The sequence below is a fragment of the Spermophilus citellus genome, assembly GCF_964194105.1.
Source record: "Spermophilus citellus genome assembly, chromosome: 2".
Taxonomy (NCBI): domain Eukaryota; kingdom Metazoa; phylum Chordata; class Mammalia; order Rodentia; family Sciuridae; genus Spermophilus; species Spermophilus citellus.
In genome coordinates, this window is record NC_138183.1 from 168,635,458 (window position 1) to 168,662,284 (window position 26,827).

At 36.4% G+C, this 26,827-nt stretch overlaps 1 protein-coding gene across 5 annotated transcripts in view; it reads right to left on the bottom strand.

Moving 5' to 3' along the window:
- The window catches only part of ARHGAP42 (Rho GTPase activating protein 42), a 264,319-nt gene that overhangs the window by 15,696 nt on the left and 221,796 nt on the right, over positions 1 to 26,827 (bottom strand). For 3 of the 5 annotated variants that reach the window (XM_081281041.1, XM_081281039.1, XM_081281040.1), the window contains exons 12-21: positions 26,765 to 26,804; positions 15,985 to 16,047; positions 14,966 to 15,040; positions 14,077 to 14,161; positions 13,411 to 13,469; positions 10,892 to 10,997; positions 4,813 to 4,972; positions 3,364 to 3,508; positions 1,762 to 2,142; positions 1,230 to 1,386 (exon numbers count right to left, since the gene is read on the bottom strand). In XM_081281041.1, the coding sequence (XP_081137167.1) occupies positions 1,230 to 1,386; positions 1,762 to 2,142; positions 3,364 to 3,508; positions 4,813 to 4,972; positions 10,892 to 10,997; positions 13,411 to 13,469; positions 14,077 to 14,161; positions 14,966 to 15,040; positions 15,985 to 16,047; positions 26,765 to 26,804 (1,271 nt within the window). Of the gene's footprint in view, positions 1 to 1,229; positions 1,387 to 1,761; positions 2,143 to 3,363; positions 3,509 to 4,812; positions 4,973 to 10,891; positions 10,998 to 13,410; positions 13,470 to 14,076; positions 14,162 to 14,965; positions 15,041 to 15,341; positions 15,638 to 15,984; positions 16,048 to 26,764; positions 26,805 to 26,827 lie in introns of those variants that run through there. The other 2 variants (XR_014020505.1, XM_081281042.1) reach the window with 2 other exon arrangements.

A 26,827-nucleotide genomic window follows, 5' to 3' on the forward strand; every position in this document is an offset into this window, starting at 1 on the left:
AGGAAGTAGATGTATATGTACTGTGTGTGTGTGTGTGTGTGTGTGTGTGTGTGTGTATAACAGAATTTCTGACAAAGATCGATAACAGGTATTGAACTCGATCTGCAACTAAAGGTTTTTGACAAAGACAAGGATGGACAAATGAATTTAGGACACTGTTCCTATGGGAACAGGCTTAGTACAATGTCAGATTGAGAAAAGGGTAGAGCACTTGCTTAGCATGAGCAAGGCCTTGGGTTCAACCCCCTAATAGTGCCAAAAAGAGAGAAAAAAAAAAGAAAGTCTTACTGGACAATTAGTGAATAATTAAATGCCAGGAATACCATACTAAAAATGAGTTTGATGCATAGAATTAAAGTTAGAGAGCCCTGTGTTGGGATCCTATCTCTTCCACTTACTAGCTGAGAGTGTGTGGACCAACTTTGTTTTTGTGTGTGGTCCTGGGGCCTAAACTTAGGGATCTGGATTAGGCAAATGCGCTACTTCTGAGCTACATCTCAGGCCCTGGACCAACTTCTTAAACTTTCTAGGTATTAGTTCTTATCCTCTCTAAAATGGGGTTTATGTTACCTGTTTCAGAAGGACACAGTGGACTTCAAAGAGATTACATAAGTAAAGATACCCAATAAGAGTTCACAAAGCATTAGAAAATGCTCAGCATTCTCAGGAACACAAAATGAAAGAGATGGAAACTTGCCCCTTTCTGTTCCCGGCTATGCACCTTGTCCTTTACATTGTTGGTCATTTCTTTTGACCACAAATACTGTCTTCCCTTTGTCTTTCATGTCCCTTGTTCTTGAATTTTTTTTAAATCAGTGAGAACTCAGGTAGGGGAGATACAGGGTAGACAGGAGAGAAAACCAACCCTCAAGCTAGAGAGCAGCTATCCTGATAACAGAAAGTGGGGAGCTGGGAAATAGATGCATAGCTTTTTATAGGACAGTCCTAGTTTCAATATGCTTGACTATACATGTATTTTCATGTCCTTAAATTAAGCCATGGTTCTGTTCAAGGAAAAGTGCTTGAACTGCTGCCCCCCTGAGGTTGTTAATATATTCTAAGCCCACAATAACTTTCACATCACTGTTAGAAAAGGATGGACCCCTACAGAAGTTGACTGAACCTATTGTACAGATGGGGTATTTAATTATGAACTCCCAAGGTTCTTTAGAATGAACTTAAGCCCCATGCACTACTGGGAGACCCAGCAAATACAAACTCTCACTTACACAGAGCCAGGTCGCTGATAACCATTGCTTGAGGCAGTGTCTAGCCTTAACCGCCTGCACATTTTTGGAGGCAGCTCAGGGTTTGGTGTGGCTTTGGCTGTCTCCTTGGAACCTATAGAAGTTAAGCTTTGAATGGATCCACTGTAGCTCTTGTTTCCTAAAAAGAAAGCCCAAGAAAACAGGCAAGGTGCTATTAGACAAAATAATAGCAATAACACAGTACATGTGCATAACAAAAGGAAGCATTTTTCTCCAAGACTAAACGGGAAGGTACAGAATGTTCTTTGGGCACAGCAGCCCATCACTCAGGGAGATCAAAATCTACTGTAATTACAAAGACATCACCTCACAGAGATGGAAAGTTTCAGGAAAAAAGTACAGTGCACCGAAGTTTTAAAATCCAAGCTCAGGAACAAAGTAGATAAGCATCATTAGCTTCCTCCATTAACTTTATCCCTGCTTAATCATGCTGAGTAATCCAGCAAATGACACTAAGACAATGACATCTTGTACATGCTCCAATCTGGCTTACCTTCAGCTGCAGAGATGGATCTGAGAGAGGAAGCAGAGGTTCTTTTCAGTCCTGAAAGACCATAAGGCCCCTTCTTGACCAGGTCTATAGGTGGGGAAATGTCTCCTGGGGTAGTGACCGAGGCAACACTCTGGCAATCTGATTCTGCATCCGTTTTGGTTGCATCTTCTCTAGAACTTGATTCAGGACTAGTTGTCCAGAGAGCAAGACTTTTCTGTCCATTGGAAGATGATGGGGTTGCAATCCAGGGAATCCCTCCAGATTTCTCCCTGGGTTGGCAGGAGGCTGACTTTGTAGTGCTGTTTTGTTCAGATGAGTGAGAAGAGAGCGACTCAATGCTACCCATGGGTGTGCTGTCTGGGCTGCTGCTGTAGGAGTCACCTGAGGAGAAGCAGGAGGGAGAGATGGAAAAGCAACAAGCAGCTCTCTGTTGGTAACATGCCTCCAAGCTTTCCTTTTCTCAGCTCACCACAAACTCCCTGGCCACCTGACCCCTTTGATGTATTAGGCCACTGCTTGGTGTGAAGAGCAGTCCTCAGTACTGGAGAAAGGCTTTAAAATATGCATTTGAAATTGGTGAATGCATGTTTCAAAACTCTTGTAGAAAGATTCTGCACGTACCTATGAACCAACTGCCCATATTGAATAACTTTACTTCTTGAAGATAAGTGAACTGACTTGAATTCAGACAAAATTTGCCATTGAAATAGGACCCAGAAGTAAGAGAAATAAGATTCCTTCATGATATTACAAAAAAAAAAAAAAAACAATAGAAGGGAGTATATTAAAGACATATTTCTGCCTTCTAAAGGCACCATTAAATGTTGTCAGGAAATTACAAATTGCTCACAATTTTCAAAGAAAGGATATTTCCTTTTTCTTGCTAAAGTATAGCAACATAAGAAACTCGCTGCTTAAATACTTTTGTTTTTTAATGTTCCTAAAGGAAAGTATAACAAAAAAATCAGAGAAACCATAATAAAGCATTTAAATACTTCTGAATTAAAAATTACTAGACTCTATTCTATTACATATTGGCAGTAGGAAAAAATTGGAGGCTTTGCGGGTATGAAATAAAATGAGAAAGATCACATTTAATGTATGCCATGGACTCAGGCTGCCATTCATATTACCTTGGGACACTGCCCCAAATAAGAAGTTAGTGATGATATGTGGTGTTGATATTCTTTTTATTTCTTCTCTATCAGACACTTTGACACCCAAGAGATGATATTCTAAGAACATAATGTGAAGGAAAGAAAGAAAATGACTGTGTCAGTCCAACTCTCTTGCTTTCTTATCTACTATTTAGACAAAAGAACAAAACCTGCTACAAAGTAGCACCCAATGTACTTAATCACAGCTACAGAAAAAAAAAAAAGCATTAAGCAAACTATTCTTTTCTTTTGAAGCAGTAATGAATTTGCTTATCCAGGGAACCTTATAACTCTGCTGACAGTGTATCAATGCTAGAAGAGGGGGTATTGGGGGAAGAGTGTGAGAGAGAAGATTTTTCTCTTTTTACCTAATTACCAATGAAGTGTGAGGTCAGGATGAACTAGACAATGAACAAAGAAGCTCCCTAAAACCAGGCACACTTACTATCAGGTTCTGCCAGGCATGGTGTATACCTCCCTCTAGGCTTCCGGGAGCCCGTGGAGAGGCATATTGCTCGAGTCCTTCGGGATCCAGAACGAGACTGAGGCTGAGGAAGAGGAATGCTTGGGTCTGGGGAAGTATGAAAAATCTACATAGAAGAAAAATGAACTGAGGTCAAAAAAGGGTGAAATTGCCATGTGCATCATCAAACAAGCTTTCAGAGCTACTTAATCATCTTAGAATTACAAGAGATGCTTGAGACCAAAAATATGAGTGTCCTGGAGGAATGATAACTTCCTATCCCTTTAGCAAGTAATGTTTCTTCTTTAGGTTTCCCTTTTTATTCTGGTTCATATCCCAACAGTGACATTCAGAGGATCTTCCAAAAGCTTTAAAGACTTTACAAATATGAATAAATACCTATATCGAGACATACCAATTCTTTTTACAGTCATATTCTCTTTCCACCTTTATCTTGGAAGAACATGTCTTGAGTAAAAGATGCTCAATCTGTGTCATTTCTCCAACAGATGGCTTCTTGCTTCCAGGACAAGGTGATGTCAGCCTGTTGGCTCTGCACTGTCAAGGAATGTGACCAGCTGCACAGAGGAGTGAGCACAGCCACTGGAAACAGCTGTGTACTCTTGGATTGCGAGAGAGTTTGCAACGTAAGTTACTAAGGACTCTTGTTTTTGATACTGGGACGTTTACCCAGGGAAGCTCTATCATTGAGCATACCTAGCCCTAGCCATTTAAATTTTTTTTTTTTTTTTTTAATTTTGAGACAGGAGCTCACTTAGTGGCCAAGGCTGGCCTCAAATTTGTACTCTCCTTGCCTCCTAAATAGCTGGGATTACAGGCGTGTGCCATTACACTTGGTTCAGGACATTCATTCTTCTGTGGGTCCAGGAAGGGATCCTGGGAAGTAGAGGGATGTGGTCATTCTCTCTCACAAGGCTTTTAGTTTGTTTTCATAGTTACTCCAAGACCTCACTTTTTAAGGAAATGGTCCTCAGAGGTTAGAAATAGAGGACTTCAAGTATTCCTAACAAGAGAAAAAACAGAATACTAACTTTACCATGTAATTAGGAGGATCATTCCAACAGGATTGAGAGTGAAGGTTAAAAGAGACTTAGCCACAAAGTGATTGTAAGGCACTTCTGAATATAAGTAAGAAACTGACTACACAAATGCTAAGACAACATCAGAAAGTAAATGATGTAGGAGAAAAGGAAACAAGCCCCTGAACGATGTGAAGAAGCAGTAAACTACTGAACGACAACAACAAAAAATTGAAGTCCTTGTGAAAAAGCGATTTCTACAACACTGATAAGATGGGCAATTTATAGAACTCTCAAACCCCAATGTAAAACTTACAGACAATACAAATGCCAAATCTGTTTTAAAAGCACAAAATATAACTTTCTACTTGCACAGAAAAATCCAGCCTACCTTTTCATAGTGCTCTATCAGAATTTCAACCACTATATTCTGAAATTTTATATTCATCATGGCAGCTACAGTTTCCTCCTGGGCTCTCATCAGTGTTGGGCCAAATATGACGCCAAGATTTGAGACAGTCATGAGATTTTGTTGGCTGTGTAGTGATACTCTGCAAATTAAGAACAAAAACATCTTAAGTTAAATGTTTAATAATTAGAAAATATTCTATTAAGCTTATGACAAAAATTGTAAAACCTGTAAGTCATTGTGGGCTAATATTCCCAGTCTCAGTTGGTATGAGAAAATAATAGGCTAAAAAGAGGTGTAAAAAGATCCTTCTAAAATATGTAATAAATTATTGCAAACTGTAGTCACATTATTTTGCTGTAGAACATTAGAATTTATTCTTCCTAACTGTATTCTGGTACCCCTTATTCCACCTCCCTCTATTCCCTCTCCCCATTAAGATTCCTAACACAAAGAAATGATAAAATGTATAAGGAGATGGAAAGGCTATAATTGCCATGATTTGATCAGTATAGATTATATACATTGAATTGTCACACTACACCATAAAGATGTATAATTACTATGTGTCAATTAAAAAAATCTTTAGAATATGTAAAACCTTAACATTAGCCCAAATAAAACTAATTAATAATTACAAAAGGTAATCTATTCAAGAGAAAGAAATATTGATCTCCTAAATTGAGTAAAATTACCACAGAAAGATCTTCTTTGTGGGATTTTCTATTATATTCTATTTCTTTTAGAACATATGGTTAAGAATAGGTTAGCTGCCATTGCATTTGGACTCAAGAATATTATTGAGAACCTATTTCAGGCTTCTTCACATACATTATTGCATTAATCATCACAGTCTGTATCCTTACTAGACAGAGGAAAAAACCTCACACACTCTTAAACTACAAATGATATACAGGACATAACGTCAATTGGGAAGAGTTATTGTTTCAATTCATATCGTCTGATTGCAAGCCAAGGGTTTCCTTGAGCTTCCCAGATATATCACTGGATAATACATGGATTTGTTCCCTCTTCCTTTTTCTTCTCTTCCATCTAAAACTTTCCTGATTGCCTCAAATGCCTCCCTAGTGTCAGGTACTATTTGAGGGAAAGAGTGAGATCAGCAGATGTGGCAGCATCATTTCTGGCTTAAAAATAAAATGAAAAATCTAAAATATCACTGACTGGAGATAAGAAACTCCAGCGACTATCAAAAATGACTTTGAATAGTTCAATAATTTACTCTGGAATTTGTATACATTCTTAAGAGGGAACCTCATTGAGATTTGACTAATCTTTTAGTATAACCACTGTTTTTTCTTCTTATTCCAGCCAGGATGTTGAAATGTAAAGCTTTAGGGAAGAATAAAACACAATTTCAAGTTGATGTATGATAACCAACTGTGTTCCATGACCAAAAGTAACATTTTATGGAAACTATAGGCTTTTGGATCATCCATGTAACTCCAGACACAAGACTGAAAGACTTGACTTCCATCACGTTGACTAATTTTTCCCCTAGAGCCCAAGAAAGCACTAGCTAAGCAGGGCTCAGTGGCACATGCCTGCAATCCCAGAAACTTGGGAGACTGAGGCAGGAGTCTCAGGAGTTCAAAGCCAGCCTCAGCAAAAGGTGCTAAGCAACTCAGTGAGACCCTATCTCTAAATAAAATACAAAATAGGGCTTGGGGCTGGGGATGTGGCTCAAGCGGTAGCATGCTCGCCTGGCATGCGTGCGGCCTGGGTTCGATCCTCAGCACCACATACAAACAAAGATGTTGTGTCCGCCGAAAACTAAAAAATAAATATTAAAAAAAAATTCTCTCTCTATCACTCTCTCTCTCACTCTCTGTTTAAAAAAAAAATAGGGCTTGGAATGTGGCTCAGTGGTCAAGTGCCCCTGAGTTCAATCCCTAGTACCCCTCTTACCTCCCCCCACCCCACAAAAAGCACTAGCTAAAAGGGCTTTAAGTTAAAAGAAAGAATTTCAATCCAGGTTTCCTTTTTTCTATAACAGACTATTACATATTAATTTCTAGATATGCATTAGGCAACCTACTATGGAAAGCAGTATGTAAACACAGAGCCTGTCTGGATTCAAAGTTTGGCTCCATTTCTTAGAAGCTGAGTCACGTTTGGCCAAGTTATTAAATATCTCTTGGCTTTGTTTTTCTCACCTTTAAGTTACATATACCAATTCTTATTAGGGCTGCTGAGAGTATCAAATAAAATAATGAATTTAACTGAAATAGGATCTCAATAGACTATTCTCCCTTAATATAAAATTGACTTTTGGCATATTTACCAAAACATCATAGTTGCATAATGCAAATAAAATGGAAGAACATTAATATTAGGCTCAGGAGTAAATTTGGAAAACTTAAAACCTTGATGTATTTTGAAGAGCAGAGTTGATGAATACGCTACATACAAGAAGGAGCATTTTGATGACCAATTTTCTCTTCATTGAACATTCCTTCTCCTGGGTTACTTAATAGCTACAAACACCTGTACTACTGGACTACAACATTTAGAGATGTCATGAAATGACAATAAATGCACAAAGGAGGTGGGTAAGAGTGAGGCTGTATAGGACTAAAAATAACACAGGGGGTAACTCAGATCCACGGGAAGAAGTAAAAAAGAAGAAACAGTAAATAAGAATGTCATATTAAACTCTATAAATGTATACTTGTTCTTCTTTCTTCCCTCAGCTCCTTTATAAGGCAATAGATTACATAAAGTAGTGATTATCACAATGAATTGTTGGATTTGTTAGGGTATGTAGATATAACATGTGCACAAAATCACAAAAAGGAGAAAGAGGAAATTGAATTATATAGGAATAATTTTTCTACATCTCACTGGAATTAATATAAGTCTGCAGTATATGTTAAGCACTGTATATGTTAAGCACTAGAATATCCACTAGGAAAATAAAGCAGTAAACATGAAACAGAGTAACAAAAAACACAATCTATAGAGAAAAGAAAAAACCTCAGACATAGGTCAAACTGTGCCATCATAATCAATAACAATAACAACAACAACAACATTAAATGTGAATGGATTAAACAATACAATCAAAGGACATAAACTAATCATCCCAGATTAAAAAAATGAGGTCCAACTGTAGGCATTCTACAGTGGACAGCCTGAAAAAAAAAGGATTAACGATATTAAGTGAACAACAATCATAAGCAAGTAAGAGTGGCTACACTATTGTCATACAAAATAGATTCTAAAACAAGAAATATGATTAACAATAAAGATAAAATATAATGAAAAAAAGGTCAATACAACAGGAATATATAACAATTATAAACATATTTGTACATAATAATAGAGCACCCAAATACACAAAGCAAATCATGTGCTTTAGAAGTCGTTCCAAAAAGGAGATGTGTTTTGTTTTAGATTTGCAGAGAGGTAAAAATTTTTGGTTACCTGACTATTGGGAGTAAAAACATCTTAAAGAGAGCTATACATTTAATACCACTAGCAAATATATATGTATAAAATTCAAAGGTTTTCATTTAGGAGGTATCTATTTTCACTTTTATTTTGCATTCAAAAGAAATTCCACAACTATTTTTTTGTTATATGTCTCAATAAATAATTTCCCTTCAAACATGATATTAAAAAAATTTAAGTGATGATATTTTTAAATGTTAAAAATCAGTGTAGAAATGACACTATAGCCTTTGTTTTAAAGACCACCTCCCGCACCTTACACACAAGGGATTTTTAAAAAAGAAGTAATAATTTATGCTATTTCTCAAATCTAATTAATGAGGATTTGGAATTGGTGCTTTAATCTTTAAAATCTCAACTTAGTTCCCTGGTTTATTTGTTATTGTTTTGTTTTCAGCCATGGGAGGTTTTCAGCTACCAAGGGTTCTGTTGCTTATTTGCAGTTTCCACAGCAAGTCAGCACAGATCTGGAGACACATCCCACAAGGGCTGCTCACTCAGTGGGACTTAACCTTTTAGATCCTTTTCCTCCACTCTTCAGAAGTAATGGGTAGAATCCATTTGTGCACACCAAGAAAGTGTTCTACCACTGAGAAACCATCCCTGCAAGCTTTTAAATTTGATTTTCAGACAAGATCTTGCTAAGTTACCCAGGCTAGTCTCAAACTCTAGCCTTGGCCTGCTGAGAAGTTGGGATTACAAGTGTGCACGTGTGCACACATGCATGGTGTTGGGGAGCAAACCCAGGATCTTATACATTTGAATTTGACCTATTGTAAGTTCAGGAAAGACCCAGGAATGGTGGTGAAGGATGGACAATTTCCAAACACTGTTTTATGGGCAAATACTCTTTCCTGCTACTCCCAGGATAAAAACCACACATAGACAAATTATGGATAAAGCTTAAATTAATCTAACATTCTGCCTAACTAAGCAAAAACATTTTATGTGACATTCATGTAGCTTTTAAAAGCACATTTTAAAAGGCTTGCTAGAAAATTACCTTAAATACAGGGAAGATAATGCATAATAAAATAGTGTGGCTGAATTTCATGAAGAACTCAAGGATAGTGAGTCCTTTGCTCATTAGTTAAGAGAAGTGCTGCTGTGGGTCAATAGTTAATGATAAACTTTTAATGATGCTGTTTCTAGTGAATTTCCTTTTTATTTCAAGTTGTGGTAATGTGTACGGGGAGAGTTCACATCTCAAAGCCTGAAAGTTAGATAAGAATTATTAATATGTTTATGCAATATTATTTCAAACGTGCATGGCTAAAATGAGCATAAATTAGGGAAATCCTTGTGGTAAGCAGGAGAGAATTTTTTTGATGATTTTTTTTTTTTTTTTTTTTTTGGTATTCATTTAGATGAAAACTATCCTTACTAAATGGTCAATGGTGCTGTTAAGGTAATTTTTCAGTAAGTTTAAAACTGAATTTAGACTTTTGTTTCCATAAGCATAGTAAAAAAAAACTTCTTTGTTATTGAATGTGTGTTGTATATGTCTATCTTTCAACTCCAGAAAGGTAGATAGACCTAATGATTAATTTGACCATGATACCCAGATGTTTGATCAAAAATCAACCCAGATGTTTCTGAAAAAAGCACTTTTAGATGAGATTAACATTTAAATGGCTATATTTAAACAGAACAGACTATTGTCCATAAGGTTGGTGGGCCTCTTTGAATCAGCTGAAGGTCTCAGGAGGAAAAAAAAAAAAGAATTCCCAGAGAAGAAAGGAATTCTGTCTCCTACAGCCTCTTTATTTGAGCTATAAATTTCTACTTTTAATTTTTATTGGTTTTTATTTATATGTAACATTAGGATTCATTCTGATGTAATATGAAAGCATAGAATATAATTTGCTATAAGTCAGTCCCCTTTCCCTCCACTCCTCCCTCTCCTATTCCCTTCTCTCTATGCTATGGATCTTTCTGCTACTGAGCTGAAATTTTAACTCTTCTCTGAAGCTCTAGCCTGCTAGCCAGATCTACAGATTTCAAACTTCCAGTTTCCACAATTGCATAAGCCAATCCCTTAAAATCAATTGCTCTCTCTCAATTTTGCTTTCCCTCCCATTTTCCTTCCTATTTCCTCTTGTTTCTCTGGAAACCTCTGACTAAAAATAATATTTATTAAACTGGTTATCTATCTCCTATTGACAAAGAATTGATGAACTAACAGCCAAATCAGAAAAGTTTTCAGAGAACAAGAGACACTGAATCCAGAGAAGAAATCTAATATTTGACCTAGGAACTTTGCTAACTTTAGTAATGCAGTCATATTACATTAGTAATAGCACTGGTCTTCAAAATCATGGTTACCATACACTTAAAAGAACTAGGCAAAAACCTACATACTCCTTCACACATTTTGAAGTTGATACATAAGTATTTTATCCTTAGCTTAACAGTTGCAAAGAACATACTCATTTGCATATTAGAAACATAAAAGTATACACATACATACATGTCAATGGACTGATTATAATGGTAATGATACTGTACTACCATATATCTTATAAAGTCATAAACAAGTTTAACTTTGAAAAAGTAGTTAAATAAACAATATAAGTTGGAGAATTACTTGACCAGGTGCTTTATTAAGATGTCCAGCATCTCTCTGTTCTTCTCCGGCAATTTGTGCACCAGTGCATGTACAGCCTCCACCCTGTAGTTCTGGTCATCTGATTCTATGATGTAAAAAAGGTTGCAAATGCTCAAGTTTTAATTGCATTCAAATCTGTACATAAATATTGGTAATTTAACATTATTGATACTCCCACCTCTCATGCCTTACAAGCATTTGTTCATATAGTTCTATTATCATTACTCCCTAAGGCTTAGAGAAGAGGAGTAACTTGTTCCTGGTCATGAAGTCAGGAAGTAGCTGAACAAATTCAGTTCTACGGATTCTACACATGTGCTCTTAGTCACTGAACTACATGCTTTAGTCACTGAACTACATGCTTCTGTACAATTATAACTCATCACCTGCTTGGGTTTGGCAACCAAGGGCAAATACAACCTTTACAAATGTGAATTATAGCAATTAGTACAGACCAATTGTGTACGATGGTGCCTGAAACACTACCACATAGAAACCTCCTAGAGATCAAACCTCAGGCAAACAAAGAAAGCCGAGATTCCTCTCCTAAGTTTATAGATTCAAAGACAAAAAGAGTGCCTTTTCTAAGATATTATTATATAAACAGAGGCCCAGATGACTCTGGGTACAGCTATTTAGATACCGGGTGAGGAAAGGTACATGGAAAGGCAGATCATGTATAAAGGTGAGTCACTCCAAGGCTAGGTGACCAAATGTACCATAAGAAAATATGAATGGAAAGGGAGACAGAGGTACAACAAAGATTAGAGAGGAGAGAACCTTCAGAAAGAGTGAGAAGAAAAATGTTACTTCCCGACTTAACAGTTCCTGGGATATATTTTAAACATCATAGTACTGAATATATGATCACCATTGCCACAGAAGCAAGTAGACAAAAACTCGTGACCAAAAGTTTGTATCCACACAACCAGTTAATTTTAACCACTTTAGCCAAATTTTAGCCAACTGGCTCAAATGCTACTTGTTGTGAAACAAAATCTCTTTGTATAAAAGGGTTCTATGTTAAGAGTCAGAAAGGACAATAAAACAAAAACCCCAAACAAACAAAAACCATAGACAACTAGCTGGAAGTCCGTGTTTTGCCATAAATTTACTAGCATCCTTGGACAAGTCACCTGCCCACTCTAGATCCTGATTTACTTGTCAATAACATGAGGGGTTGGGGTTCTATATTTTTTTCAGGTCCAGTTTATCTTAAAAACATGGGTTCCTTTGGAGGAAATGCAGCATGGAGAGCTTTCAGAAGAAAGCTAAGCAGCACAGGTGTTTAAAGGTTATGGTGCTGGTCATGAATGCTTAACTGAAAACCCAAGTTGCTCAACTTTATCTGACGCCTGCATCAGCAGACAACATCTTCTGTGACATTAATATGTGGCAGAAAACTAATGCAACTGATTTCTTTCTTGGACTATGAAAAATACTCTTAAATACAGTCATGACTCATAGAATCTAACAATAGAATGTCAACTTAGAACTGTTACATGTAGTGATGGGCTCAGATGGCAATCTGCACTTCAGTCTCAGTGGATGGAAAGCACATTCTACTACTTGGGATACCAGTTTGTAACTCTCTTCCCACCCCTATGCCTCCAAATTTTTCAATCTAACTATTCATTTTTAAAATCTACCTATTCATATAATATTGTCATAGTCAAGATCTAAGAAAATATGAAAAGTATGTGATCACCACAAATACACATAATGCCAGAGAAATGGGTTGGTGTGAGTACTGTGGCTGGCCCCAAATATTGGACGCTTCTTTCCAAATTTAGGAATATAGCACAGAAGCGTTTTTTAGTGGCATAACTGTCTGTACACATTTGCAGTTTCTATTATTTAACTATAAAGTTGCCCTCACAAGAAGTTGCCATTGGTCACTCAAGTAAAATGAAATCAGGATTTTTCGTGGCCTTTTCTAATCATACCAGACTGTCATCCCAATGAGATCTTAGTGACAAAATACTGAGTTCATTCTGCAATTCTTTTTGGCTTATAAATCATACTATAAGCTATTACATATCATTTGACAACTTTAATAGTTTTATTGGTGCATTATAATTATAGGTAACAGTGGACCTCGTTTTGACATAATCATTCATGGAATATAATTTGCTTTATTTCGATCCCTGGACCTTTCACTTTCTCTTCCTTCCTCTCTCCCTATATTCCTCTTCCTATACTCTACCGGTCTTCCCTCTATTTATTTATTGTTTTTTTAATTGTTGCTTCTTAGATGTACATAATGGTGGAATTCACTGTGGCATACTCATACATGTACATAGCATAATTTGGTCAATTTCATTTCACAGTTCCCTCCTTTTCCCATCTCTCCTCTCTCCCTATCACTTTCTTTCTTTCTTTGACGTCAGTGATTTGGGGATAAAAAAAGAAGTCAATTAGGGGATTTAAATCTATATGTCTAAGTAATACAGCATAGAACTACATCATTCATATGCATCAGATGCAAGTGTACTTACTAACAGCAACAATAAAATCTTTGTGCAACTTGTAAGTCATCAGTGGTTCTGCAAGGCACCTATAACAGAGACGCAAAGTGTGTTTAGAATGGCAGTGCCTTTTGTCCCCACTGCTGCCCCCACCCCAGAAATTTTTAATGATTGATTATATTTTGTTAACTAAAAATTAATAAATAAAATATAAAAAGTGGGTGATTAGGTAGTATGGCAAGGTCTTAGTAGAGGGATTCCAGGCAGCCCTAAAATGCAGACCTCAAAAACATGAATGACTCTTAGTGCTTCTTACCACAGTTGTATTAAAAGGGGAGGTAGGGAGAGAAAACTTCCACTTCATGAGAACTAACTTTATGAAAAAAACCAATCTGTTATGTGAGTAATAGTTTTTGTAAAAAAAATATCAATTTGCTTAAAAAATTTGTGAAAACCCCACATACAAACTCAATCTGAAACAAAAAAATCTAACTCACTGGTATCACTACTGCAACAGGCAAATGCCAGTTCCAGAATGCTGGCTGCAGGTGTTCGGGTCTTGTGCAGTTTTACCTTAAGGGAAGACCTTGTGCTAAGTAGTGGAGCTGGTGAACAGTCCCCTTAAGGTCATGTGGTTGCTGCCCTCAAAAGGAAGTGAGAGCAGCACCCGGAGTGCCAGAAGTTCAACCCCCTCACCTGAGGTAGTTTTTCAGCCCACTCGTTATGGTCTTATTGTCCCACAGCTCAATATCAATGTCGATGTCAGGAGGGGACTTTGGAGCTGGAAAGAACAAAAACAAGATGTTTAACCTCTACAATTCAAAATATTACTTGCACCATCATAAAAGTGGATGCTGGAATACGTAGGTAAAGAGAGAGGCATTCTGAGGACACTGATAGTTAACTTTAGGATCACTAAAGGAAGCTCATTCTGAGCCTACACCTCAAGAATATCTAGTGAATAAGAGTTCCCTCAATCAAATTATTAATAACCATTAACATGACAGAGTGCTTAATAGGTACCCAGCATGTTTTTAAGTGCTTTGTATAGATTAACATATTCAATTCTCCTAACTCTTAAGAGGCCCTATTATCCCCAGTTTATAAATGAGGAGGCAAGAGAAGTTAAGCAAATTCCCTAAGGTCACAAAGATTTCAAGTGGCTGAGCTGGAATTTCAAGTCAGGTAACCTGATTCTAGAATCCATGCATCTTACTGTATCTCTTGCAAGATAAAGAACCCTGGGGAAAAAAAAAAGCCCAACTTTATAAAAATGCCCCGAAATTCTGACTATTCATATAATTATAGGTGAATACTAAGAACAGTTCAGAAGTTGGGGTATAGCTCAGTGGCAGAGCATGTGCTTAAGTAGCTGTGAGACTCTGGGTTCAATCTCCAGCTCTGTCCCCTCTCTGCTCCTGCCACTCCCTTCACAAGAAAAATAAATGACTAGAAACATCAATTTTAAGTATTTGAAAAGACTCAAAGAAAAACAATCGTTTATATTTCAAAGACACTTATAGTTTGGGTTGCCTATAAGAATACAAAAAATTAATTAAGAGCTTTTGTTTCATTCAAAACTTACAAAATGTGGTGTTCATGAGTTTTTGAACTTTGGAATTCACTCCTCCTATTCGGTAGAGTCCTAAAATGGTGATGCCTAATGGGAAGGAAAATCACAAGAAAATGATTTGAGACACAGCTTCCCAAGTACAGAATGTTAAAAACTCCGACATATGCCTATACAGCATTTGAAAGCTACTTATTCAATTTTGCAGTCTAACCTTAGAAAACTAATCCTGGAAACATCCATCAGACATGTATTTCTCAGAGCTGACACTGAATAGTGATTTGAAAGTCTCTGAAGCTCTTCAAAGTAGCAAAGTACACCTGCTTAGTCACCATTATTTGAATATTAAAAAAAGCATCGGTGATGGGGAGAGATGACCAGTATTCCTCACCTTCCACTTCTTCAGAGTCAAGGAGTCCTGCATGTTGACCAGTCCCTATGGTATATATCTATCTTCATTTTAAAGGAGAGGAAACATTTTCAGAGAATTCAAGGAACCTACTTAACCTCTCAAAACTTCTAAGTGGCTACACCAAAACTGTGAACATAAGTTTACAGAACTTCACAGCCCAATACGATTTTTGTTTTAGACAGTTTTTCTGGAACTGAAACGAACTGGAGTGAGCTTCAAGAGAGGTCAAGATCAGTATGAAGAAGGGTGCCAAAAGGAAGCACTGACTTCAATCACTAAGGGAAAGAAAATAGGGCAGAAAAGGGGTGAAGACAAGCTCCTTACACATCTCACCTCCCCAGTGCTTGAAAAAAATTAAAGAGGTGCTTACTACAATAAATCATACATAGCCCATTAGTAAGAAGTTAATTAGGAAAAAATACAAAAAAAGTAGTGCAATATTAGTAAACTGAAGTTCAAAGTACACCTATTTATGTATTTATGTAACTTATACTTGTATATCATTCTTAAAATTAATCTCATGTTAATGTTTAAAAATGCAGTTTCATTTTCTCCTCTGAGAAATTTCCTTGTGGGCCTGGGGCACACAACAGTAATGGGGTACCTGTAAGACCACACTCACCTCTTGCTTCCACAGCTTGAATGCATTTTCTCACAAAGTTGAACCCTGCTTCATTTAAGTACACTGAAAGAGGAAATCAGGGTAAGTGCTGATGTTGGATTCAGATGGCCTTTCAGCTGGCTGTGTTCACTATGCCTTCTCATCTGAACTGCACAGTGGTTGCAAGAATTTGTCAAATATTTTGGCTGAAGTCTGACTTTTAATTTTGGGGTAAAAGTGGAATAGGGAGGTTCACAAGCATAGTTATCACATCAACCTGCTTACTAAGAAAAACAGATCCCTCACAGAAAGTACATTATACTGATCCCAAACATTACTCCTACAACGAATGTTATCCCTTGCTGTGTGTCTTTCCGGGTGACAAAAGTGAATGCAGGAGAATAAATCTTGATGGTGAGTACAAAATTATGTTAAAGCCTTTCATATATCCTCTCCCAGGGATTCTCAAAACAACATTATGAGGATTTTAAGATGATTCATTGGGTCACAAAAAACATCACTTCTCTGTTGTAAGCTCTACGGTTAGGATTTAACTCATGTTACATTTTGTTTCATAATCAGAATAATTCAAAACATGCTCAGTGCACTAAAATATCCCCAAAGGTTCCTAGATTACTAAGATAGCAAATGATGTCCATTTTTAGTTATGTTTCCTTTAAGTCTGTTTTATTTTTATTTTTAAGGTGGTAGAACATGAATCAAATTAGATTACTTATATAAAGAAAAAGCTCTTAAAAATGCAAAGTGACACCTGGGGAAAATTTTTTAAAAACTTCTTATTGCACTAAAATGAAAAATTTCATCATATATGGTATAGTTACAATATTTAAAAATATTCTCTAATAATAACAAATGAAAATAATTGAAATTAATAAAAATTTAAGATGGGCTTTCATTTAAAAATGATAATACCAAAAGCATTGAACAGATGCAATGCTATCCCCATCAAAATGTCAAAAGATTCCTCACAGAATTGGAAAAAGCAGCACTAAAATTGATACAGAAAAATAAGAGACCCAGAATAGCCAAAGCAATACTGAGCAAACTGAGTGATGTTGGAGCATCATCATCAATACCTGATTTCAAATTATACTATAGAGCTATAGCAACAAAAACAGCATGGTACTGGCACCAAAAGAGACACAAAGACCAGTGGAAAAGAAGACACAGAAACAAACCCACATAAATACAGTTATCTGTTACTGCAAAGATACCAAAAACATATGTTGGAGAAGAGGTAGTCTTTTTAACAAATGGTGATGGGAAAACTAGACATCCTTATGTAGAAGAATGAAGCTGGATCTCTATCTCTCACCCTGCACAAAGTCAACTCAAAGTGGATTAAAGACTTAAGAATTAAGACCTGAAACACTACAAACATTAGAAGAAAATGTAGGCCCAACACTCCAACATAGGACACAGGAGCCAATTTCCTTAACAAGACGCCCAAAGCACAAGAAATAAAATAAAAAATCAATATGGGACACCATCAAACCAAATGCTTCTGCACAGCAAAGGAAACAATTAAGAGTGTGAAGAAAAAGCTTACAGAATGGAAGATCTTTGCCACCTGCTTCTCAGATGAGAGTATTAATATGGAGAATAAATAACTAAAAAAAACTTAAAGCCTAAATAGCCAAATAATCCAATAAGTAAATGGCAAAAGAACTAAACAGACATTTCTCAAAAGAAGAAATATGAAAGGTCAACAAATATATGAAAAAAATAATCAACACTCTAGCAATTAGGGAAACACAAACCAAAACCACATCAAGATTTCACTTCACTCCAGTCAGAATGGCAATTTTCAAGAATACAAATAATGATAAGTGAAGATGTGGGGGGAAAGGTATAGTAATACATTGTCAGTGGGATTGTAAATTATACAACCACTCTGGAAATAATATAGAGATTCCTCAAAAACCTAGGAATACAACCATCATATGATCTAGCTATCCCATACCTTGATATATATCCCAAATATCTCAAATCAGCATACTATAAGGATGCAATCACATCAAGATTTAAAACAGCAAAATTCACAATAGCCAGATTAGAACGAACATAGGTGCCCTTCAACAGATGAATGGACAAAGTAAGTATGGTATACATAAACAACAGAGTATTATTCATCCTTGAAAAAGAATGAAGTTTTGTCATTTGCTGGTAAATGGATGGATCTGGAGACTACAATGCTAAATGAAATAGATTCAGAAAGTCAAGGTCGAATGTTTTCTCTGACACATGGAAACTAGTCTAAAATTAGGGAAGGTGAGGAAGGGAGAGAAGAAATTGAGGGGGATTCCATCAAAATAAAACAAAGATCAGGGAAATAGAAGAGGTTTGATGGGGTGGGGGGAGAGAGACTAGGTCAGGAAAAACATTGGAATGAATCAGATCTAATTTTCCAATATATATATGATTATACTACAGTGAATCTCACCATTATGTACATCCAGAAGACACTAAGTGTAAAAAACAAAATGCAGGGCTGGGGATGTGGCTTAAGCTGTAATGTGCTCGCCTGGCATGCGCGGGGCACTGGGTTTGATCCTCAGCACCACATAAAAATAAAATAAAGATGTTGTGTCCACCGAAAACTAAAAAATAAATATTTAAAAAATTCTCTCTCTCTCTCTTTCTCTCTCTCTCTCTCTCTCTCTCTCTCTCTCTTTCTCTCTCTAAAATAAAAATGTAAGTAAATAGAAAGATCAGTAGAGAAAAAGGAATAGGGGGAGGGTAAGGGTAAGTACTGGGGACTTAACTGGAGCAAACAATACTCCATGCATTAATAATTTATGTAAAAATAAATCCTACTGTCATATATAACTACTATGAATCAATACCAAAATAATGGATCAAATATATTCATGTAGCTTACAGCACTGAATCATTGATAAAAAGTTCATATCAGAAAAAAATTTTATTAAAATCAAGAAACACAAAATAAAAATTTTGAAGAGATCCTATATAGAGAAAATCAGTGAAGTTGAATTGATTAACAGAAAGATTTGAGAAGTCTGTGTCTCTGAAATAAGAGATAGTGACATAGGATATTTATTATGTGTTGTTAAGTGAAAAAAGTAATCTACAGGATGAAATGACCTATTTTTTAAGTAGAAATTTGAAGGTATGAGTATTTCTGTTATCCTAGATAAAAATTTCAGAGGTGGATGCAAACTGTTGATAAGAATAAGAGGGTGGAAGGTTCAAATTGTCTTTTATATTCACCAGACTTTAGAATCATTGCAAATAAATCTATTTAGCACTTTAAAAATACTATAGTACTCTAGAAATAAAATTACCTAAAATTAAAATGTGCATGGCTATCAAGAGGAACTGGTGTGTGTATTTCTTTGTCCCTAGCATCCTAGGTTATGAGAACAGAGCTTAGTGGGTGCTCCATGTGAACTCAAAATACATGAATAAATGGCCATGCAAGATATATTAAGAGGAAGAGGAGACTTTTAAAATTTTTCAATAAAAATTGACTGGCAAAATTAATGAAAAGGGTCATGATATATAAAAAATAGAATTTCTTTTTAAAATATTCATTTTGAGAAAAATAAGCAAAAACAAGACTATTTCTCAAAGGTATAAAGACATTTTTGAGCAGCCATACCTCATTCTAATAAACCAATATAACAGGCTCACTATGTAGAATAGAATAGAACTTTTACAGTCAGATGGTTTGACTGCAAAATCATTCTAAAGGTTCTGTTGCCCTGGTGAATATGTAAATCCTACACTTAGCGTCTTTTACATGAGTAAACACAACATTACCAATCAGTTCAGAGATGTGGAAAAAGACAAAATACACTGTGTTGGCAAAAATAACCATGCATTTTTGTCTGTTGCCTCTGACCATTATTTGATTGGCTCAAAGAGCATAGTCCCATGATGCAGAGACAGGGTCCAGCTTGGTTTAGAGCCAAGCCACTTAGGGTTGGTCCTCACTTCACTATTCCTGATGTGTGGATGGGAGGTGCCTATAACCTCTATGAACTTGGTTCCTTCATTGTGTAAAATAAGAAAGTGAGGGGTTGAGGTTATGGCTTAGCGGTAAGAGCACTTTGCCTAGCATGTGCAAGGCCCTGGGTTCGATCCTCACCACCACATAAATATAAATAAATAAAATAAAGGTATTATGTCCAACTACAACTAAAAAATAAATATTTTTTAAAAAATAAGGAAGTGACTAAACATGTGAAGAGTCACAGTAAGATGAAGACTAAACCAGATGAAGTACTGAAGAACACGTAACAGAGGAGCAAGCCAAAGGAGTGCCAGTTTCCTTCTCCCTCTGCTCCTGTCCACACATCACTGCCAAAGAGAAATGATGAATGAACCCATTACTTCTAAAGAGAGAGAGACCCAAGTTACTCTCCCACTAAAAAAACTGTGTTACTGGGAATGGCTTAAACCTCTTTGTGCCTTAGTTTCCTGATCTATAAAATGAGAATAACAACTATCTCTTCCTTATAGGGATGTTTAAGGATGAAATAAATTAATATCTACAAAGCTCCAAGAATAGTGCTTCAAATATAGTAAGTGCTAATGGAGTGTTGGCTAAATGCCTGCATAGTAACATTTGATGATTAACACATGCCTTATTTCACTTAGCATGAATCTCACCATCATTTATATCCATAAGTAATTTTAAAACAGTAACTCTGTAAATGGTAGAAATAGAGGGAAGGGAGTAAGGGGTCAGGGAAGGGAAGGGGGAAGGAGAGGTACTGGGATCTGAATTAAAACAAATGAGAACAGGATATATTCCACACTTGTCTCATTATGTCAAAATAGATTCAACTATCATGTATAACTAAAAAGAACAAATAAAAAATAAAATAACAATCACACTTCCTGCATTAAAAAAAAAAGACACACTTTATTTGGCATGGCTGAAATCACTAGAGCTTTAGGGATATCAACCAGGAACACTATTTTTCAAAGAACCATATTACATTACTTTTTTTTTTTTAATTTGGGGCCAGAGCAAGGATTTGTTTCTTTAACAGACATAGCTCAAGCCTAAAATGGTGAGGCCATGTGTGCCTTGGTGGCCACTAAAGATAAACTAGATATTAAGAAATGTACTTCTGTGTTCATTATAGTTCAATAAATCTACAATGAGCACATTTTGCTGGGACTGAACAGACCATAGCAAAGTGGGATTACTGCTCACTCATTTTGTTGCCTCTTCCTGCAGGAAGATTTTATTTCTCAGCATCCTTAAAGACAGGCATGGGCATTTGACATATACTATCCAATGAAATAAGAATAGAAGTGATGTGTCACTACCCAGCAGACCCTCAGAGCAAGAGATAGCTTGCCATTTCTTATTTTGCTGGCTCAGGATCTGCAATAACAGAGAAGGAGGTGACAATATCAATGTGAGTTGCAGAGTGAAAACTATGAGACAGCTGTTGTTGACCTATGTGGATGGGTACTATGAATAAGAAATGAGCCTTTACTTTCCAAGTCTCTCAGATCTGAGGATCATCTGTTACCACAGCCTAACCCAGGCAGTTCTAATTTAACTATAAAAATCTTAAGTAATTCCCTGTAGAAGTAAATAAAGCCAATCCTACACCATTAGTTTTGCCTTCCTTAACTGGAAAATATCCATTTTTTCTGGGACTTCTTTGCTGTTGATTCACATAACAAATTATAGAACAAGAGCTGGCAGCACCTATTTGTGGATCCTTTGCAGAGGACTATTCAATAGTTCCTCCATTTGAGTACCAGAATTTTCTGGTGAAATCTGAGAAGAGGACAACATGATTTGGTTTCTGTCCTGATGACTTGATGTAAAAGGTAGTCACATAGCCACATAAATGTTTATAGCAGTACAATTCACAATAGCTAAACTGTGGAACCAACCTAGATGCCCTTCAATAAATGAATGAATAAAGAAACTGTGGTATATATGCACAATGGAGTATTACTCAGCATTAAAAGAGAAAAAAAATATGGCATTTGCAGATAAATGGATGGGGTTGGAGAATAACATGTCAAGTGAAGTAAGCCAATCCCCCAAATCCAAAGGCTGAATGTTTTCTCTGATAAGTGGATGCTGGGTGCTGTCCGTAATGGTTGGATGGGGGTGGGGGAAGATGGCGGGTGGGTTGAGTGGAGGAACTTTGGATCGGGCAATGGGGAGAGACAGGAGGGGTCTATGGAGTCAGGAAAAATGGTGGAATGAGATGGACATCATTACTCTGGGTGAATATATGATTGCATAAATGGTGTGACTTTACTTTGTGTACAACAAGTGAAAAATTGTGCTCCATGACTCAAAGTGCATTCTGCTGTCATGTATAACTAATTAGAACAAATAAATAAATATATTGAAAAATTTAAAGAAGAGGTAATCACAAGGAGTGTCATTTATTAGGAAAGAAAGGGACAAATTAAACTGCAATGGAAAATGAGCAATTTTTCAAAGCCATGAAGGGGTTACTACACTTAATATATTATTAATGAGAATTCAACTAAACAGGTTTTCTATAGCCTAAGAAAGAAAAATGAACTGTTTACTCTTTAGTGTTCATGAGATGTTCATGGAAAGAGGTATAACTAAATCAGTTTGTACCATTAAAAATGGAAAAACATTGTCATAATTGTCTTTCAGTGGAAGACAAGGCACTCCTGCTGCCAATATGGAGAAAATAGGGTAGCACCCTACACAGCAGAAATATGCATTGCTAGTTCAGGGCTCAGTGCCTAGTGCAGAGCAGGCAACTAATTATGCTTATTTATAGATGGTTTGACAGTTAATTGTTTGTATCAGGCCTGCTTAAGTACCTTCTCTGATATCTTTTATGAAGATTCAAGTTTATCAGCTCTCAGACGATACTTTTGTGAATTCCTAGGTTTAACCTGGACCCCAACCCTGTATTTCCCTGTTTTAGAGAAGACCAGAGGGACTCTCTGAATTCAGCTACTACCAAACTCCTAGGAATTTAAATCCTATAATATGAATGGTATTTGGCCTCCAGGGATAGAAGCCAAAGACAGACTAACTTAATGAACTTAATTTATTCTATCAAAAGTTAAGTTTAAACATATTTTCCCTCCGGAAACTCTTCAGGGCTAAAGCTTTTATTGAAACTCAAAGAAAGTTTCCATAAGGCAGTTTTGCAACACAAAAGCTATTAATCTCAACAGAATTCAAACAGCCATGAGGAAAAGAAAAAGAATAGAGCTAACAAAGCAAAAGTCCTTGTATTTTCGATTTCCTCTCATTCAAAACCCAGCAAGTCTTTTACAGATGTAATCTACATGGCCTTACAGTACATTCTCAGGGCTGACAAAACGAAGCAACACTTGAATTTAATTTATAATTCACTTTTGTAATATGCCATTTCAGATTAGGATATAGTCATCTAATGTCATATGAGTACATTCATGGGTATTCACAGGGCCCACCAGGACCTTTTTCCTTCTTCTTAAAGGATAAACAGGTAGAACTCTACAACACAGGCCCAGATTGTTCTCTCATCTTGGTCTGCCCATGAAGAGCACCAGAGCCATGAGTCTCTTTGAGGGAAATAAAGCTGTGTTAGATCAAAGGTCTAGGGGAGGATTAGACGAAGGGCTATGTTACCTAGGATGTTTGAGAACTTTCAGAAGTGAACCAAACAGCAGTAGAAAACTGCAAGAGATTTCAACTGCCTAAAACAAGAAGAACAAGCTTAATTTTTCTCTTTAATGTTGAATATATAGAATACAGCCAGTAGACACACATAACGAAAGTCATTGAACGGTAGCCAAAATTTAGAGTTGTTCAGAAATTTTAAAATTGCCTTCTGCTCCAATCTCTTCAATTCCATATGAGAACTGAACTCTAGGTGACTTTTCTGTTACATGCCTAAATAGTGACTCTTATTAGCAGACACAGAGTAAAAAGGACTTCCTTAATCTTATTCACAATACCTGGAATAAAGCAGGTGCACAATGGGCTATGATTGAATTGATTATTTATAAAAGAATGAGATTTAAGTACTTTTTCTTTCACAAATAGTCACTTTGTGAAAGAACCTAGGGGTAAAGTACTAGTTAAAAAACCATCATACAAAACTCATGTTTGAGTGGGTACAAGGCTCATGGCACCAGGAAAGAAGGATAAAGAAAGAAAACCTAGAAAAAATACTAAGTGACTTTGATGATATAAAGACCAGTTCCAAGAGGGAGGTCTTGAAAAGTATGTCAAGAAAGATGCTTTGTTTCCTTGAAAAATGAGTTCAAATAGCATAATTACGAAGAATGACTGGTGAGCTATTTTTTTTTTAACAAAATATCCCCAACAGGCTGGGGATATAGCTCAGTTGGTAGAGTGATTGCATAGCATGCATAAGGGCCTGGGTTCAATCTCAGCAACCCCCCCCCAAAAAAAAAAGACTCAAAATATCCCCAACAGCATGGTTTGAGATGTTAACTCTTTTTTTTTTGGTCCTAGGGATAGTACTGAGCTACATTCCCAGCCCTTTTCATTTTTTATTTTGAGACAGTCTCCCTAAGTTGCCCAGGCTGGCCTCAAACTTGCAATTCTATTGCCTCAGCCTCCAGAGTAGCTAGGATCACAGGTGGGCACCACCATGCTCAGTGCTAGTTCTAATCTTAGATGAATAGCATCTCTTGAATATTGATAACACATGTTACTACCTTAAAATGAATTAATTCCCAAAGTCTAACAATTTTAAGAAAAGTACACTGTAGTCTATCATATAGCCCAAAGGACATTTGTGGATTTAATATCCTATAACTAGCCAGTACTCTGGTGTTTTACTTGATGTTTTTACATAAAAGGTACCCAGTGATAAAGTCTTATCTCTAGTAACTATATTCTGAAAATGATGAATTATGAGTAACCACAAGGCACGGAGACTTTTTCATATTAGGCTTCTAAGGATTCTCATGACTCTACCGGCACAGCCTAGATTCAATCTTCATTCCATGGCATGTGCTCTCTGTGCATTCACAGTATGGCTATTTTAGGACACAAGATAGTTCTTACTCTGTTGTTTTTAGGGTTCTCATGGAAAGCATAGTTGTCATGACCACTTTGAATGATTGGCATTCAAAACAAATTTGTAGTTGAGTTTCATGGTTTATTGTATAAAACATCATTATTATTTTTAGCAGTTCAAAAATACATATCACAAAAAAATCCCTGAGTTTCCAAAGGATAACAAGAATATTTTAGTATAAGCAGAATCCATCTGAATTATTGAGGCTATAAACAAGCACTTCTCAAGCTGGCCTATGAATCAAGGTAGAGATTGGCTTCAAGTACCAATTATGGAGTCTATGACACTTGTGGGAGAGTTGATTACCAAAAAGGGACAGTCAGTCTTAAACATAAGGTGACATGTAGAGAGGAAGTAGAACGGTGAAAAGAAGTCATGAACTGCTCAATAGCCATACTACAATGAGCTCACATGGCTTAATTAAGACTTAAGAGGTTTGAGAGTTTCACAATCACTAGAATATAATTTTGAACTGAAACAAAAAATTTTAAAGCACGTATGAAAATACCCTAATCAAGGATAAGAGATGGCAGAAGGTGGCAGATGATTAAAGAAGCTCAGGACATGATGAACAACACACAAACTATTTTTAAAGAATGAATTGATCCTAGTGATTCAGAAATAATACTAGGAAAAAACATGCTTTCCTACATATATATTATCTCCTAAAAATGGTGAAAAACACTCATGTATTAATTCTTGTATTTCTAGAAAAGTGAGGCAGGGAAAATAAGATAAAGAGGCCTCTAACTGCTGTAAAAATCAAACAAGCAAGCAACCCCCCCCCCCCAAAACAAATCAGCACCACCAACAGCAGAAAACACAAAAACAAAAACTGAATATTAACAGCCTCAAATCTCTTTCAGGGGCAAGACAGAGCATGTAAATAAGTAACAAAAGCCAAAGAAATAAAACTTAATTGTGTTAACTGAAATAGGGGTGTAGTTTGTGGTTTTATCATAGGAAACTTCTTTGATTCAAGATTTCAAAATTGCTGCACCATCAGATCAATGGTATGGGAGAATATTTCCCCAGAGTTAATACCTAATATCACATAACACTTGTGTGATAAAAATATATGATAAAAATTTAAGTCATTATTTGAATGACTTACATGAACACACATTAAAAAGGCAGCATCTCAGCCCTCCCCTGGGCCTACATGGGTGCTGGGTTTGGGAATCTTTAGACCTGTGGCTGTTTGAATTAGAGATGTCCAGAATGCTGTCTGCCACCCCCTGGTGACCCTGTGCTCACTACAGATCCCTCCAAACAAGCCTCTTCTATGACCTTAGGCACGGCCTAGCCTCTTTACCCAATGTTAAAAAGAACCACCAGTGATCCCAGGGCAGAGGGAAAGATGCTTAATCTTACTTTACTTCTACAGCCTGCACGGTGGCTAGCTGACAACTTTACCATAAACAATTAGGTTTTCCTTCAGGCCTGATTGGGAGAATGGAATAAGGCGAAGGTACCTCATCAGCAAAACTCAACTCTAGAATTGAGAATGTTCCTTCTGTTTTCTCATCCATCTGTCAGGAAATGTGTCTCTGGTTTTATTTTCAGCTTACTTCAAAGGGTAAGCTTGAAAGTAGAATTATTTCTGACTAATAAAGAAAATGTTTTTTGAACTCAAATATATAAGGTCTCTGCTCTTTCTATATAATCTCACAGCTAAGTCAAGAGCCAGCAACTGTTCATACAAATAAAAGGTTTTGGAGGGAGAAAAAAAAAAAAAGACTTACTTTCTTCTTTCTTGCTAATAATGGCAGGCAGGGTATAAATCTAAAAAACAAAGGATGTCAATA